Raw genomic sequence first — 16,693 nt, 5'->3', positions numbered from 1 at the left:
AACAGTCTATCAAATTTCTCTTCCTCCATAAAAGAATGCAAAACAATAAGTTATTTACAGAAAGTATCAAAACAATAAGTTATTTAGCAGAAAGTGTGTGAGAAATTTTGCTACAAGAATGTAAACATCAGAAGGCTTAGAAAATCTTAAAAAATCAGGGCGACATCTACTATCGCCCCTTCGTTCTCATGCAGCCAGCTAAAGTCACACAGGGTTTGTAAGTTCAGTTTAAAAGACTTCAAGAAGTGTGAGTGTGTGTGTGTGCACACACAGCACTCAGATGTTGGCATGTGGGGATTGAAGCAGAGCAGGACAGGAGCAGGAGCGCAGGGATTGTGCAGATAAGGAACCACGAGAAAGATGGACAAAGAAAACGGGAGCAGAGATGTGATCAAAACATCTATCTGTCTGTCTATCTATCTATCTATCTATCTATCTATCTATCTATCTATCTATCTATCTATCTATCTATCTATCTATCTATCTATCTATCTATCTATCTATCTAATCTAATCTAATCTAATCTAATCTATCTATCCCCACAGGCACACGCTCCCAGCACTTCCCAGCAGCCCAGACTGTGCAGTCCCTGCCCCCGGAGCCCCCGCGCCCCGGGCAGCGCTGCCGGACCCGCCCTCCCTGGGGCCGCCTCCCGCTCCGCCCGCCGGGCACGGCTGTGGCCCGGCCCCGGGGCGGGGCGGCGAGCGGAGCGGCGGCCAGGTGACCTTGGCAGGCAGAGCCGGGCTGTGCCCGCCGCCGGGGAAGCTGGGTGCGGAGACGGCCGAGATGGTGGAGGACGGCGGCGAGGAGGAGGCGGAGGGGGAGAGCGGGGAGGTGCCGGCGGCGCCGCTGAAGCAGCAGCAGCAGCAGCGCTGCAATGGCTTCCTGCCCGGCAAGGAGGCGGCGGGCGGCGGGCAGCGGGCGGCCCCGGCGGCCCCGGAGGCCGAGGAGATGCTGGCGGCGGGCGGCGAGCGGCGGGAGGCGCGGCTGGAGACGCGGCTGTCGCGGCGGCGGCTGGCGGTGCTGGCCGTGTTCAGCTGCTACTCGCTGGTGAACGCCTTCCAGTGGATCCAGTACAGCATCCTCAGCAACGTCTTCGCCGGCTTCTACGGCGTCTCCTTCACGCAGATCGACTGGCTGTCCATGGTGTACATGGTGGCCTACGTGCCGCTGATCCTGCCGGCCACCTGGCTGCTGGATGCCCGCGGGCTGCGGCTCACGGCGCTGCTGGGCGCGGGGCTCAACGCGCTGGGCGCCTGGCTCAAGTGCGGCAGCCTGGCCCCGCAGCGCTACCCGCTCACGCTGGCCGCCCAGGCCGTGTGCGCCGTGGCCCAGGTCTTCATCCTGGGGCTGCCCTCCCGCATCGCCTCCGTCTGGTTCGGCCCCACCGAGGTCTCCACCGCCTGCGCCGTGGCTGTGCTGGGCAACCAGGTAGGGCAGCAGGGGAGCGAGGGGGGTGCTTGGATAAGTGGGCTTCCTTGGAGTTCGGCATCGAGTTGGAAGCGTGGTGCTGAAGTGGGAGAAGGCTTTCTGCAGGATGCGGTGTTGGGAGGGCGGCCGGATGAGGAAGCGGGGCTGTGCCGGAGCCGGGCCATGTGGCAGCGTGCGGCTCTCCCACGCTTCAGGCAGCTGCCGGCAGTACCGCAGCCGAGAGAGAACCTTTTCACAAGTGGTCCTGCTCCGCTTCCTCTTTCTCTTGCATTTTGGCGCTTGGATTCATTTGGCTGAATCCACCCCCGTTGGAGGGGTATGAACTACGTGAACTTTCATGAGGAGCCCCAACGACAACATATATTAGTTTCTGCTTTTTAAAATATGGCCTCTAATTGCCAGGTGCCAGTAGTCAATACCCTGGTGACTCCTGAAGTTTTGTGTAACGCTGTGATTGTTCACATCACTGTTGGGAGCTGATAACTGAGTCACGGATTTCCTCAAGCTCCCTGGTCCTGGCCAGTTTCAGAGAGCTGGAACAGGTGCATCTGAAAGCATAGGTGCAGGTATGATACTTTTTCCTCCTATAGCCTAATTCTCACCTCCTGCCACTGTCCTAGATTTTTTTTTTTTCTCCTGAGGCAAAAAAAATGGCTAAGATTCAAATCAGCATCACTGATGCAGGCTGAGGTCATAGGTACAGTTTGGTTAAGATAATGGGGGATTTGTTTTTTATCATGTGAGTCTAATGATTTTATGTTTGTGCACTTTGGATTATGACAGCAGTGGCATGCATTTTACATATTTACAGTGAGGGTGTACCTAAACCTAGCTGATTCCTCATTAGCTGACACCTGGCTGTTTGCAGTTCTTCCAAAACTTTTTTTTTTTGCATCGGAGGTTTCAAGTGGACAAGTCAACTGTCTCTTTTGGACTGAAGATTTCAGAAATTGTTGGCTGTTTCAGCAGTGAGGCAAAAATTTTGGATCTGTATCCTGGTATGAGGTTAAAGGTTTATTTGGCAGCTAAATGTCCTCTCTTTCTGACATGCACCAGTCCTCCCAGTAGCAAGGAGTTGCCGGGTTTTCAGTTCTGCAGTAGAGTGTCAAGTATCCAGCTTGGAGCCTGAAACTGATGCTTCACTGGGATGCTGAGATGTGGGGTTGAAGTGGTGCAGGACTGGAGCAGAAGAGCAGGGATTGTGTGGATGGGAGCCACGAGAAGGATGGACAAGGGAAACAGGATCAGGATGTGAACAGAGTAAGCCGTGGATATTTCTGGAGTGTATTCCCCTCCAGAAGCTAGGACTGATCTCAGTGTGCCTGTTGAAGTGTGTCAATAGAACAACAGAATTTCTCTCTTCTTGCGTTTTACTTCCTTAAAAAAACCCCTAAAAACTCTCAAAAGCTAGATTGAAAGAGTAGCAAGAATTTAGGCCCTTGGAAGTTAGAAGTAATGTCTGAGTATCCCACTGCAGTTCCCTTCTGCACAGGCATTCCTGCTGGGTCTCCCTGTCCTGATAACGGCACAAAGTGAACTGTGCAACAGAACACCACTCACTGTACTGGGCAATTGCACAACCTGAACTGTGCCATAGAACAGGTTGCTATAACCCACCCAGCTGTCGGTCATCCAATTTCTTATCAGATTGCTTATCACACGGCTTCAGATTGTGTGAAGCTACAGAGCTACAGCGGCTGTCAGGGACAGCAGGCAGGGGAGGAACAGAGCAGTTATCAAAATTTAGACCTCACTCCTTTGGGATGCTGATTGTTTGCAGCTGGAACACAAATCACTGTGATGTACTTGTCAAGGGTTGTTTGGAGTGCCAGATCTCCACAAGTATTTACCATCTTAAATGAGGCATGCCAAACTCATTGGAACACTTTTATTCTGGCCTTAACCTCTCTAGATGTAAATGATGGGAAATGGTATCACTCGACTTTGTTGGAATATTGTGGATACTGCACTGGCTCCTCTTGGGGGAGGAAAAAATATACCTAAAGACAAAAAGTAACTATGTGCTCAGTTCGTGTTTGTAGGGTTCATATAATGAAGAGTGAGGACAAAAGGAGACAAATTCTTCCTGGGACCACTGGATACTGTGTCAATATGGTGGCCTGGGGGAAAAAAGGTAGCAAAACCCTCATCAGGGTATGCGCAAAGGGTGTTTTGTAAGCATAGTGGCACACCTCTAATGTGTGTGCTTTCTGATTGTTGAACTTGCTACTCTAACAGTCTTTGGTGCTCTTTTTTCATTTAATTTTACCTAAAATAAATGTTCCAACACTTTAAAATGCCGCTAAGTTTTGGGGGAGCAGAAGAGGGAAATTGGAGAATAGTTCAGGACGTGTTCCTTCATGTTTAAAAATATTTTACATATGTACCCAAAATTTCAGTCCCCATTTTATGTCTCTTTAATGCAAAATCAGTTGTTATGTTGGAATTTACTCTACACACAAACCCACTACTACTTCATTCTGTGATTTTCATTTATTTCCTTAGCAATAATTGTTGAGTTTGGTCTTAATAAGGATATTCCTTTGCTCTGCTCTGTATGTGCTTCAGTGAACCTTGCAGTCAGGCTTTGCTGTAGTGGCAGAAGCATGACATCAAATGAAGAACATTTCTGCAAGAGTAGCTGGAATCTTGTGTCATCTGTAGCCTTTCACTTGCAGGATGACTGATACAAATTTATGTTCATGCATGGTATTTTCACTTCCTGTGAAAGGTTCTTGTATATATGTATGAAGATTCTTGTACAAGTATTATGTGTACTGTAAATATATACACTAAGTGTAGTAGTGTAGTTCAATTGAGAAGTGAAAAGATTAAACCCGAGTTAAAGAAGATCTGGTTGTAAAACAACATCGAGAACAAGTGGCTCAGAAGTGTGATACTAAAGTTTTATTAATGCTTATTATGATAACGATTCTGAATTCTACCTGGTAAGACTTTTCACTTCTGTTGATTTGTATGTTCAGAGGGAAATTATTTTTGGTTTTTTTTCTCCTTGCTTTCCAGCTTGGTACTGCAATTGGCTTCTTGTTGCCACCTGTTTTGGTCCCAAATACGCCGAATGATATTGATCTTATGGCACACAACATCAGCATCATGTTCTACGGAACAGCGATAGTGTCCACACTTCTGTTCTTCTTGGCAGGAGTTGGTAAGTGTTTAAATTACTGGGATTTATGTGCTGGCTACAGGGGATGTTTACAATGTCTCACTTTAAAGCAGCTGACTCCTCAAAGTAGTTGAGGTCACAATTTTTCCAGTTTGTGTTCACTTACCTGTTGTGCCAGGGTTAAGCAACAGCTATTTCACTCTATGTTGTGCTTCACATGGGGTGATTTCTTTCAGAATATTTAGTTCTCTTAGTTTCTTTGCTGCAAGGACTTATTATATAATGTGAATTCACTCTGTTAATCTTACAATTTGTATACAAAGGTCCTGATGTATTGCAGATGAAGTCTGTCTTTCACCATATTTTGGTAGCAATCAGATGTCACCAGATAACACATCCTTTGTGGATGTGACTCACTTCTCCCATGAGAAAGTCTAGAAATTTTTTTCATGGAGTTGTTAAAACTACGTGTCACTCTCCTGGAATTCATCATGCTGAAACACTTCCAAAAAAAAAAAAAAGCCCCAAAAAAACCTGCACATTAGTTTGGTAGAGATGAATCAAAAATGTTCCTTCTGTTTTTTCCCCAGTGTTTGAAGAAAAGCCCAAATACCCTCCCAGTCACTCTCAAGCAGTCCTGCAAACTAAACCTCCTGAGGATTACTCCTACAAACAGTCCATTATTAACTTGTTCAGAAATATTCCATTTATACTTTTGCTAATCAGTTATGGTAAGTGGTGCTATCTGCTTGTAGTCTGGCAGAAAGGTTCAAATGTAGCCCAGAAGCATGTAGAATTTTAATTGTGGGGTTTTTTTTAATGGGGGAGGGGGTGTCAAACTTTTATTTACTCAGGTGCCAGGGCTGGAAAGTCTGTAAGGATAAAAAATATCACTTATGGGTCCAGTGATCTGGCTTATGTGCCAGATTTTACCTGGCACATAAAAGGTTTTGTGTTGTGAGTCTTAAATGTCATAAGATTAATTCTTTAGGGTAAAAAATCAGCATGGCTGCACCTGGCATGACTGAAGCTTTTTTCTTGGTACTGCAGGTATTATGACTGGGGCATTTTACTCTGTCTCCACATTATTAAACCAGATGATAGTAACTCATTATGAGGTAAGTTTCTTGGATCTTATCTTTCTCTTTTTCACCATACATTTGCAGAGGTGAAATTTATTTTGTAGGTGCTATGTGTGCTCAGACATTTGGTTTCTTTTATACCTCTGTACAGTTTCTTGTGCCATACAGCTGTGGGAGTCATAGGAATGTTTGTTTGCACTTATGACTGCCAAGAGGTCTGAACTTGACTCTGAATGGAAGCAATTATTAATGAGCACCATATAAATATTTGTTGAAAGGGAGAAGAAGTGAACGCTGGGAGAATTGGCTTGACACTGGTGGTGGCAGGAATGGTGGGTTCGATTATTTGTGGTTTGTGGCTGGATTACACTAAAACATACAAGTAAGTGTGGGTAGGCATGTGTGGGGCTAGGGGTAGGAGAGTGGTGCAATTGCATTAGGAAAATACTCCACATAAGGGCTGAAATGATCTGCTGATGAAATGCAGTTGGTCCCTGATCTTTTAGTGGCCTTGATGGAGAGAAGTTTCTGCGGCTACAGCGAAAGCTTGAGACTCTTACTGGTTATTGGCCAAAAGAAATGAGGGAGCACAATGCAAAGGGATTTGTCATCTACTCCTGTCTCTTTAGGACTGTAAGGAAAGCACTGTAGGTCCTACATACAGTGGCCAGGTGGCCCAGTGGGCTTCTTCTCCTAGGAAAGCATAAAGTCTCAAAGCCTGCCCTGCATTGTTTTGTAAAATGGCCAGCTGATGGATTCTCAATTTTTTTATGCTACTCCTGATCCTATTAGTAAGTGTAATGTTTGCTTTAATTCAGGGGATGACCATGGAGCAGAGCTCTCTTCTGGGGTAGGAGCTCCTGGGTCTATCATCCAGGAGCGAGCACTGCCCTGGAGCGCTGTTTGTGATGGAATAGTTCTCCCCTGTGACTCTTAGTACATTATGTGCCTCTACAAGCCTAATGGATGTTAATGCTGTAGATTGGCTTTGTTTCTGCATGTGTTTTGGCTTACAAATATGTGCTTTAAGAATTTGGAAGACATCCCTTCTTCCAGATTGAAAAGAAATAGAACACTGTAATGAGATTTGTTTGACTTGCCTCTTGTAGGCTGACTTTTATTGCTAATAGTGTTGGACTCAGCTGCTCCTGTGTTGGTGTATTGTGTAATGGGCAGCAGTGCAGAATGGCCAAGAGGTACAGCATAGCAGAGAACTAAAATAGTCTTAAGGTAGTAGTATGTTCTGTGATTGTCCATTCTTTGAGAGTTTGAGTCAGTATCCTTAGCCTGGAATGAAGCAGCCAGATAACCAAGACACTGAAGGGTTCAGGAATGGATATGTGCTCACTGCATGCTAAGTTTGAGGCAGAATTACATGAAGCAAATTTTATAGCTTTAGAATGGCTTATGTAATGTTTGTGTTATCCTTCCATGCTTCAGCAATGTGCTATGGCCTTCTATGAACAATGTTAATTTGTTGTTCTTGTTGGGTTGCAGGCAAACTACTTTGATTGTTTACATTCTCTCTTTCATTGGGTTGCTGGTATTTACCTTCACCCTGGACCTCGGATACCTTATAGTGGTGTTTGTGACTGGAGGAGTGCTTGGGTGAGCAATTAAAGAGCACTACAAGACTTACTGCAGTTCTCTTCTGAAATACATTTAAATATTTTTCCTAGATAATTCTGTGTATTCTGTCACCGTGGTCTCAGCCTTTAGCTCACAGTACAGATAGGGTTTCTCCTTCTGTTACATCAGAATAAAGCTAAAGTAACTTACTTTTCAGTAAATTTAATTTACCATTTTATGGACCTAAGAGAGGTCCTATGTGATCAGTTTGTTTAGTTCCAATTCAAAAAACTGTGTGCAGTGAAGTTGAAGCTTTCTCTTGAGCAGTGTGTAGGTGATTAGAGTTTGAGCAGATCTAGGAAGACTGGCTTCTCTGCATTTTCATTAATCTCTACTTTGATAGCCCAAGCAACATGCTGGTCCCTTTGTTTGCTGTGCCCATAGATACCCAATCTAAAAGCCTCAAGAGATGCTGAGGGAATGTTGCTGTATTCAGACACAGAAGTCAAGATGAAACCAGAAATGTCTTGAGAGTTTCAGTTTAAAAACCAAACAACCAACCTCAGCTGCATTTTAAGCCTTTTCTCTTCCCATCATTCATGGGTCCTCTCAGCTTCTTCCATAGCAGCTTCCAGCAGGTGTTCAAGTGTACAGCCTCACTCCCTACTCATGGCCTCTTTTTGTCCTCCAGCATGGATATTTGGGCTGATCAAATGATGATGTTTGTGCATGGCTTTCAAATGAAAGTAATTGGCTTCAAGTATGGAGTGGCTTGCAGACTTCTTTGCAAAGGTTGTTTCATATGTATGGGGGTTATGGGAAATAGGACAAACATATTTTAGCAGCTTTGCCTTAAAGAGAAAGATGTGTGGGTAAAATTCTCGGATCATGCTGAGGGAATGAAGCAGTCACTATTATTTGGAATTATTGAATTCTGTTAAGTCGTGAACACATGACAATTCAGAATACCAGCTAATTCATAACACCATGTGTGTATGTTAGGTTTTCTTAGCTGTAGTAACAGATGAAGGCCACACCTGTCATCCTCTTACTCTCCCCTTCAACAGGTTCTTCATGACTGGCTATCTTCCACTTGGGTTTGAATTTGCTGTGGAAATTACATATCCAGAGTCTGAAGGCACTTCCTCAGGTCTCCTTAATGCATCAGCACAGGTTACAGCATTTTATTTCTTCAAGTGAAGTAATGTTCAGGAATGCCACTATGCTCAAGTCTAGGAAAGCTTAAGATTTGATTTCTATAAGGTGTGACCTGGAACTTTTAAAGGTAAAATGATGACTCTTTTTCTGTGTGATCCTGATGAAGTTACTTGTTTGTTTATAGATATTTGGAATTATCTTTACACTTGTTCAAGGAAAGCTCACAACAGACTACAGTCCTCGTGCAGGAAACATCTTTCTTTGTGCTTGGATTTTTGTGGGCATTATTTTAACAGGTAATTACAAGTGCAAGTAATGGCTTCTCTTTAATGTAAAAACTTAGGTGTTTTTAGGATGATGTTGCTAATATATGGACACCCATCTGACCCCCATTTCCTGAGACATGTCTTGAATTTGAGACAGATGTCCATCTCCAGAGCAGGGTGAGAAATAGAAACAAATGCACAAATGGAGGCAGTTTGCAGTTTTCCAAATGCAAGAAATTGCTGATGCACTCTGGAGCTGTGCCAGTGTTTATACATGTTGACTCACAAATGTGCTGAAAGTGCTGAACTATCAAGCTTTTCTTTAAGTGCTTGTGGTTTAAAGGATTTTATTGTCATTGCCTGCTTTGTGAGGAGCAAGTTCAAATTATCAGTGAGTTCAAATTGCAAAGAAAAAATAGGGGTATTTTGAAAATGTGCTGAAAGCAGTCTCTGTGTGCTTGCACCCTGCAAACCTTTCACTTGAATTGCATGTCACTGCAAAGGTGTGAACCAGCTTTCCTTTTTCCTTCTTTTCTCAGCCTTAATAAAATCAGATTTGCGAAGACACAATGTGAATTCAGGGATTATGAACTTGGACGTTAAAGCTGTAAGTGGTGACTCTTTTACCATCCTACTGGAATGCTTGACTTCTACTGGCAGAACAATAGCAGCTGCAAAAGAGTACTTGACAAAGTCTTATGACTGGTTCCATATTGGTTTTGAACAACAGAGCCACATGGGATGCTGCTCTCACATATCTGTTTTTCTCCTTAACTCCCATGAAAAAAACTGAAAAAACTTCTGCTCTCAGATTTTTTAAAAATTTTTTGAATATTTGAATTTTAAGTGGCTAATAATATTATGTTATTGCTTGAATCTTGCTTTATCATAATAGCAGGGAAGCATTTTAAATTGTGAAGCCTTTTTGTTTATTGGGTTGTGAGGCCATCCTATCGACTATGTATGTTATTTAAAATACCTGCACTCTCTTCAGATGAAGTCAGTGTCTGATAAACAGAAGCCATGCTGGAGTTTCTATGCAGTACTGCATAAATAGCTGGGTTTGTTCCTCTGCTGACACTCTCAATTTAAAGGAAGAGTGAGCATAGCATTTTCTGATGATCACAGGGCTCCATTTTTCAGCAGCTTTTCCAAACTACGACATTTACTAGTAGAAATAAAGCTCTCAGTGGAAAATTTTTTCAATGCTGTGGGTTTTTCATTGCTTGGATCAAGATATGAGACAGCTTTTTGGAGTCAGACATCACAAGATACTCTGCCATGCTTATTTTTGTGTAGGCATCTTGCATGCCCAGCAGCTTTTGATCATCTGTGACCAACTGCACGCTCTTAGTGTCTGTACGAGGTTGAGAAACTTTGAGCTGGTGCTGTCTGAGCTAACTTGAACCTGAAACCTGCTGGCAGCTGCGGGTGCTCAGTGTGGCATCCTGTGGGTTTCCCAGCCGGGGTTGGGGCTGTTCATGACTTATCTGCTTTCCATTATCACCCTGTTAATTAGCCTAGATCGTCACAGCTTCATTCATATTAGCCAGGGTGTAAGAAAAGCTGCAGTCCTTGCCCTGATGTTGCCATGCATGATTGAGACCTGGCTGTGTTAATAATGTTCAGTATCACTTTGATACTGAACCTTGATCAAGATTCTACTGTGGTTAAATGTAACAGAGAAAAAAATGACAAGTTAATCTTCTATGTGAAGATTAACAAGTTAATCAATCTATGTGACAGATACTTATATGCAGTAAATATATACTTGAGAGTTATACTAAGAAAATAAATTCTATGTTTGGGCTCTCGTCTTTTATTACAAAAAGAATATAGGGTTTTATATAATTTGCTTAACTGGGCTAATTAACTACATATACTGTTGGATCCTAACCTAATAATTACCCAAGAATACTGTGTTACAGAATAATTCTGTTGAATAACAGCCTAATTCCTGTTGTGTTTTTACTTTTTTATCTCCCTCTTCAGGTACCAGTTGACAGTCCTGTAGAACCTGAAAGCACTACATTAAAGATTCAGTCAGCTTTATGAAGCTGAAGGAAGGTGACTCAGAAATGCACAAGTTTGGTTAGATATGGAATGATATGAGCTAGTGTAATCACTGGATTTGTGTGTATGAGTAGTGACATGTGTTTGTTGATATTGGTGGTAGTTGTGTACTGGAAGATGCTCAGTTCATTTTGCTCAAGATGCAAAGAATTCACCTTTGTATGGAATATTTATTTTAACATTTTCAAGTCTTGCAGTTTCATTAGTAAAGAACTGTGTGAACACTCTCCACAATAGGGAGATGTGCATTCAGGATGCATACTTGAAAAAAATCAGGAGTCTTGAAACACAGTTGATCAGAAGTATCTAATCTTCTTTTCTTGTTCAGTCTTGCTGGTGCATTTGAAAAGTCAAAGAGTAGGGAAATGCACAGCAGGAGGATGCTCACGAGTTCATTTTTTATTTTAAATCTATCTGTATTTGAATATAAGCCAATGATTCCTTCTGGGAAAGTGATAGCACAATACTGAAAACGAGAGATGACGTGTGTGTTTCATACTGGCATCTTACATTTCTTTTGCCTTGAAACTTCTTTATAGGTATCAAAAGGCAGATAAGAGAAAACACTGTTTTTGCTATAGCTTCATTGTAGCATTTCTGGGGAGATTCAAAAAGTTTCTCACTAGATAAATTGGAGAAAAAACATTTCTTATTAAATAGAGTAAAAAGGAGGACAAAGGCCTTTGATATCTCTGTTATGAAATATTTATAAGCAATGGAACACTACCACACAAGTTTCCTCCACGGAATATTTTGAGTGCTTTCTCATTTAAAGAGAGAGGAGTACGTGTTTACAAAGAGCCAGTGCCTTTACTTTGTAAAGAAGATCCCTGCCTCATCTTGAGTTTAATCAGTGCTGCTGAAGAAATTCCATTTTGTGTGTTAAACCTCTGAATATTTGTGGAATATCAGAAAACATGTTCTGTCCTTTTTATGAATTGTATCACTTGTCTCATGTGAAATTCCTGTACTTGTGTAACTTAAATAATGTTTTTGCAGTTAGTTAAAAGCTGTAAGGATGACTGAAAAGAAAATAGTGATATTTTCACTATTTCTGATCAAATATTATCTTTTATGCCATTTTAGCTGCAAAATGAGCAGACATTATTAACAGTAACTTTTTGTTACTTCATTTATCTGTACTTGGGATGGGCGTTCTTCAGTTCAGTGCTTTTGAAAATTTTCTCCTTTACCTTGTGCTCTATCTACACACCCACAGAACTGATAGCACTACAATAATACTATTGCTGGGAGTCAGACCTGGGTCAGTGGACTTTTTGGAAATATTTAATTTTTAGCTCGGCAAACTGAGCTTGCAAGTCAGTGGCATCAGTGATGCTGTGTCTCTGAGTTCCCACAGTTGCAGTGCCATCCAGAAGGTGCAATCCTGCTCCAAGTTTTCCACAGGTTGTTACAGTTAGGGATGGGGAATTATTTAGCTCTGTGCTGGTTTCAGCTGGGCTAGTTAATTTTCTTCACAGTGGCTGGCATGGGGCTGTGTTTTGGATTTGTGCTAAACACAGGGCTGGTGGATAAAAACAGAGATGTTTTATCCTTGCTGAGCAGGGCTCACACGGAGCCAAGGCCTTTTCTGCTTTTCATGCGCCAGAAAAGGTGAGGAAGTTGGGAGTGCCTGGGAGGTTGGGAGGAGACACAGCCAGGACAGGTGACCCCAGCTGACCAGAGGGATACTCCAGACCAAGTGACATCATGTTCAGTGTATACACCGGGGGGCAGAAGGAGGAAGGGAGGGATGTTTGGAGTGATGGTGTTTTCTTACCAAGCAGCCATTGCACTTGGTGGGGATGGCTGAGCACCTGCCTGCCCATGAGAAGCAGTAAATTAATTCCTTGTTTTTCTTTCCTTGTGTTTGGCTTCTGCTTTCCCTATGAAGCTGCCTTTATCTCATCCTATGAGTTTTCCAGCTTTTACCCTTCTGATTCCATCCTCAATCCCACTGCTGGGGAAGGGAGGGAGCAAGTGGCTGTGTGGGGCTTGGTGGATGGCTGGGGTTAAACAACAACAAACTCCAAGATAGTCTCTAAGTACAATAAATATAATTAAAAGCTTTTCTTTTTCTTATTTTGCTGTAGACTCAGGAAAATCCTTTTGTATAAAAAGGGTCCTGAAAACTTATCTTCCTAAGCTTAGCCTCTAAATGTGATGATCTTGATGTAAACATTTTGTATGATAAATGCTTTAGACAGGAGAAGACCTATCAGAATAAACTAAGCACGCTTGGAACACTTGCCCTGCCAAAAAGGGTTCATGTCTCTCTGCCAGGTCCAGTGCTAAGGAGAAAATGGCCAGGCCTTGCTGCTCCTGGAGAGGTGAACTCTAGAAGAGTCCACTGCTGAAGCAGCTGAATATAGGAAAAGTCACTCTTTGATTCTTGGCTATTCAAATGGCAGGCAAGGATATAGGAGTGAAAGGAAAGATGCTTTCATCATGTCATGAAAGACATAAATGAAATGAAAGTAGAGATGCTTACATTATATCATCGAAGAGATGCTTACATTATTCATTTACATTGAAGCTGCCCCATCAAGGGATGTACAGGTTTTCATCCTGAATGAGAAAAGTTAAAGTTTCTGCCTTCTGACATAAGTGGGTGGCCTTTCCCTTTGGAAAAATGATAATAACATGTGCCAAAATATATATATGTTTTTCGTCAAGATACAGAAAATATTTATGTTCATGGCCCATGCATGGTTGCTTTGACTTTTGGTGTTGCAAAATCTTAACAAGATAATATTTTTGTAGATTTGGGGAATTGTTTTCAAATGTCCAGTAGAAACAGTAGTCTTTTGCAGTATCCAGGATTTTTGCTGACCTGTTCAGTATACACTGTTAAAAATAAAAGATTGAGTATTTTTGTTCCATTCTTAGCATTTATTTTTTCAATTCCTTTCTTCACTGCTCATTTCCAGTTTTAGTTATGTTCAGCTGATTATTGAAAAAAATATTCTAGTTCTGGCTCTTTGTATTTTTTATCTTCTGCCAAATTACTTGGCTACCTTTTGAACAGGTTGAAAGAAGATTTTGGCTGGCTGGAAACCCTGCTGGGTCCCTGAAAAGAAAATATTCCTAATAATGAAGGCTTAATTACATCCTGGATTTAATATTCGCCTTCTAAAAGGAGCTTGAAAGTTGGAAACCTATGAGCTATTTTCAGGCAATGATAAAGTATTTAGATGTAAGGCTCAGCAGCAGAATAAAGAGCAAATAAAGAGCAAATCAGTATTTTCTATGAAATAGTCTTATAATCTGTCAAGAAATTGAGGTTCTAGCTCATGGCAGAAATAAATTAGGAGTAGTTGAGGCTTCATGGTTTTTGCTTTTAATTTTTGGGTTTTAGCAGAAAACATCCACTCAATCAAACATAGAATCACAGAATGTTAAGAGGTTGGAAGGGACCTTAAAGATCATCTGGTCCCAACCCACTTGCCATGGGCAGGGACACCTCCCCCACAGTGGACCAGGCTGCTCAAGGCTCTATCCAGCCTGGCCTTGGACACTGCCAGAGTTGGGGTGTTCACAACCTGCCTGGGCAACCTGTTCCAGTGCCTTGCTATCCTCACAGTAAAAAATTTGTTCCTGATACCTAGATTAAATTCCCTCTCTTTCAGTTTGTACCCATTTCCTCTTGTCCTATCACTACAATTCCTGACAGAGTCCCTCCCACTTCCCTGTAGTCTCTCTTCAGATACTGGAAGGTTGCTATGAGTTCTCTGAGCAACCTTCTTAGCCTGGAAATTCCACATGCATTTGGAATTGCAAATAGGGTTTCTGATTCTTAGCCTTCAGATCCTGGCTCAGCCCTCCAGCAAGAGTAGAGTTGGGGGCTAAAAATCCTAGCTGCTTAAAAAAAGTAATTGTATAATGAATGGAATTGCACATCAGCTAGGAGAGGATGGTGTAAGAAACCAAGTGAGAACAGGCATCCCAGTCCCATGCATCCACTTTTGCTTTTCAATTTGCTTTTTTTCTGAGTGTTTCAGGAGAGCTCTGGAGGATGCAAGAGAACACACACGAGGCACACAGTAGGGAACATAAACAAGGGTACTGCCCCCAAGTTCCCAGGAGCCCAGCAGGTTGTGCAATTGATAACTTTCAGCTACAAAATTCAGAGATTAGCATTAATATTAGTTCTTACCTTTGTGTTTCTTCCCAGCCACGTTAAACTTTTGGCAATTTCAGTGGAAGAGACTCAGAGAACATTGACACATTTTTATTTAGGATTCCTGCCATGGCCTTAAACCCCTCGTTTCTATTGGCTGGGTGTGAAAATACCAGACCTGTAGGATGGAGTCTAGAATTGCTGGTAGGTAAGTCCCTCAGAACAAGTATTTGTAGATGGGTGCTTGTCTTTAGTAACATGTCTTTCTGTTGCTAAATGCCCATGGTTTATGAGGAAGAAAGAACAAGGGAAGAAGTACCAACAATACATATGAATAATTTCAGATTAATAGTGATGCCTTGAGAGGCTACCTAGAACAGAGGCTAGACAGTGTAAAAGGAATAAAGTAGGTATTTGTTAAAAAGGCCTTCAAAGGAAAAACCTTGGGCAGTACAAGAGCCCAGCCAGGGCTACACCCAAGATGGGTGATGGGTCACATGTTTTCACGCTTTTGTAAGTTTTGGTCCATTTACATTTTGGGGTTGATTATCCAATTACAGCTTCAGGTTATGAAGTCCCATCCTCCCAGATTGCTCTCCTCAATTCACTGTTGGTTATGCTTTTTGGGTCTGAAGGTGCAATGGTGTCCTTGGTTTTCAAGCTGGAAAAGGATTGTTTGTCAAACTAAACTGTGAAGAGAATTTGCTAACACTTTATATGAACTTCACAGTTATACACTAATGTAGTACAGAATCTGGAAAATATGAAAGCTAAAACTTAAGACATCAATAGGGCTTTTCTAACTTCAGACTCATGGTATCTCTTTTATTCAAAGGAGTCTGTTATTTCAGAGACAATCAGTGGAGTGTGTAATTAGAGCTGCCAGCCCATGTTGCCTAATGAAAAAATGTTTTTTTGAGAAATATTTGTACTACCTTGTGCATCTACAACCAAGTGAAATTTGGTTAAGCTGTAAACATTTATTGTTTTCCTTTTCCATTTTGTGAACTCACTAGTTTTTCTGTGTGAATGGGAGTGTGTGACCTTTACAGTTGCTGTCTTTCAATACATGTATGTACCTCTTTCTCTAATGTAACAGGCTATTGATGTTTCATGGAGCACAAGCTGTCATTGTACACAGTAATGTGTGATTGCCCCAGCCCCACCATTAGGTCTGAATTCTGTGAAGAGGGAGAAGTGATGTTAATGCAGGAACTGGAATGAATTAAGCAAAAAAATTTCCTAAGAGAAATGTATTTCTGTGTAAGACCCATGTTATTTACTGCTCATGCCTTTGTTCTACTCATGAAGATAACAAATGTCTTTTGCTGTAATATTTTGGTTTTGTTAGTGTCCAATTCTTTATTTCAAGAGAAAATTAAAAGTTCTTAATGAATATTCTCTGATTGCAATACTGTATGTATGTGTATATGTGGATGCCATCATTCCTTACCATTCTATGTTACTAAAAAAGTGTATAATGCCTAAATTGATTGGAGCCAAGAGTAACATTTTCGACAGCTGGTAATAAAGCTGCTAATCTAAAAGTGATTTTTTTTTTCCTTAGAACCTGCTTTTTAATGTAGGAAAATGTGTAAGTGTTTGACTTACTGTTTCATTAATAAACGTTCATGCAGAGTACATGCAGGGTATAGAAATTTATTTTACACAAGAGTATTGGCATCCAGAGACATTTTCTTGGGGCATAGAATTAAAGTACAAGCATTGGTAGTCAAGTTGTACTGCTCTAGCACAGAGATTTCTCCTTGCCTTTAGAAAAGGTCTGTGAGGAAATGAAAGGGCAAGTAAAGCCCTAAAGCAGAGCGATCCAAAGGCAGCTTCTTGAGGGCAGGGCAGATATTATTTT

At 41.9% G+C, this 16,693-nt stretch overlaps 1 protein-coding gene across 1 annotated transcript; it reads left to right on the top strand.

The window, feature by feature from the left end:
* Positions 1-705: 705 nt before the first annotated feature.
* FLVCR1 (FLVCR heme transporter 1) lies at positions 706-16,467 on the top strand. Its single transcript, XM_036380406.2, has 10 exons — positions 706-1,431; positions 4,456-4,600; positions 5,149-5,289; positions 5,609-5,676; positions 5,919-6,022; positions 7,138-7,248; positions 8,277-8,382; positions 8,552-8,663; positions 9,173-9,240; positions 10,626-16,467. The coding sequence occupies exons 1-10, from the start codon at positions 787-789 to the stop codon at positions 10,686-10,688; spliced, it is 1,563 nt and encodes a 520-aa protein (XP_036236299.1). The 5' UTR covers positions 706-786; the 3' UTR covers positions 10,689-16,467.
* Positions 16,468-16,693: the final 226 nt, after the last annotated feature.

The sequence above is a fragment of the Molothrus ater genome, chromosome 3 (genome assembly GCF_012460135.2).
Source record: "Molothrus ater isolate BHLD 08-10-18 breed brown headed cowbird chromosome 3, BPBGC_Mater_1.1, whole genome shotgun sequence".
Lineage (NCBI taxonomy): Eukaryota > Metazoa > Chordata > Aves > Passeriformes > Icteridae > Molothrus > Molothrus ater.
This window is presented reverse-complemented; position numbering and strand designations above follow the sequence as displayed.

What these genes read in the sequence shown, in the direction of transcription:
- FLVCR1 (XM_036380406.2), top strand. Translation starts at nt 787, where the DNA reads ATGGTGGAGGACGGCGGCGAGGAGGAGGCGGAGGGGGAGAGCGGGGAG. An exon ending in GTTCTTCTTGGCAGGAGTTG is followed by an intron (nt 4,601 to 5,148) that starts GTAAGTGTTTAA and finishes TTTTTTCCCCAG; the next exon opens with TGTTTGAAGAAAAGCCCAAA. An exon ending in GATTACACTAAAACATACAA is followed by an intron (nt 6,023 to 7,137) that starts GTAAGTGTGGGT and finishes GTTGGGTTGCAG; the next exon opens with GCAAACTACTTTGATTGTTT.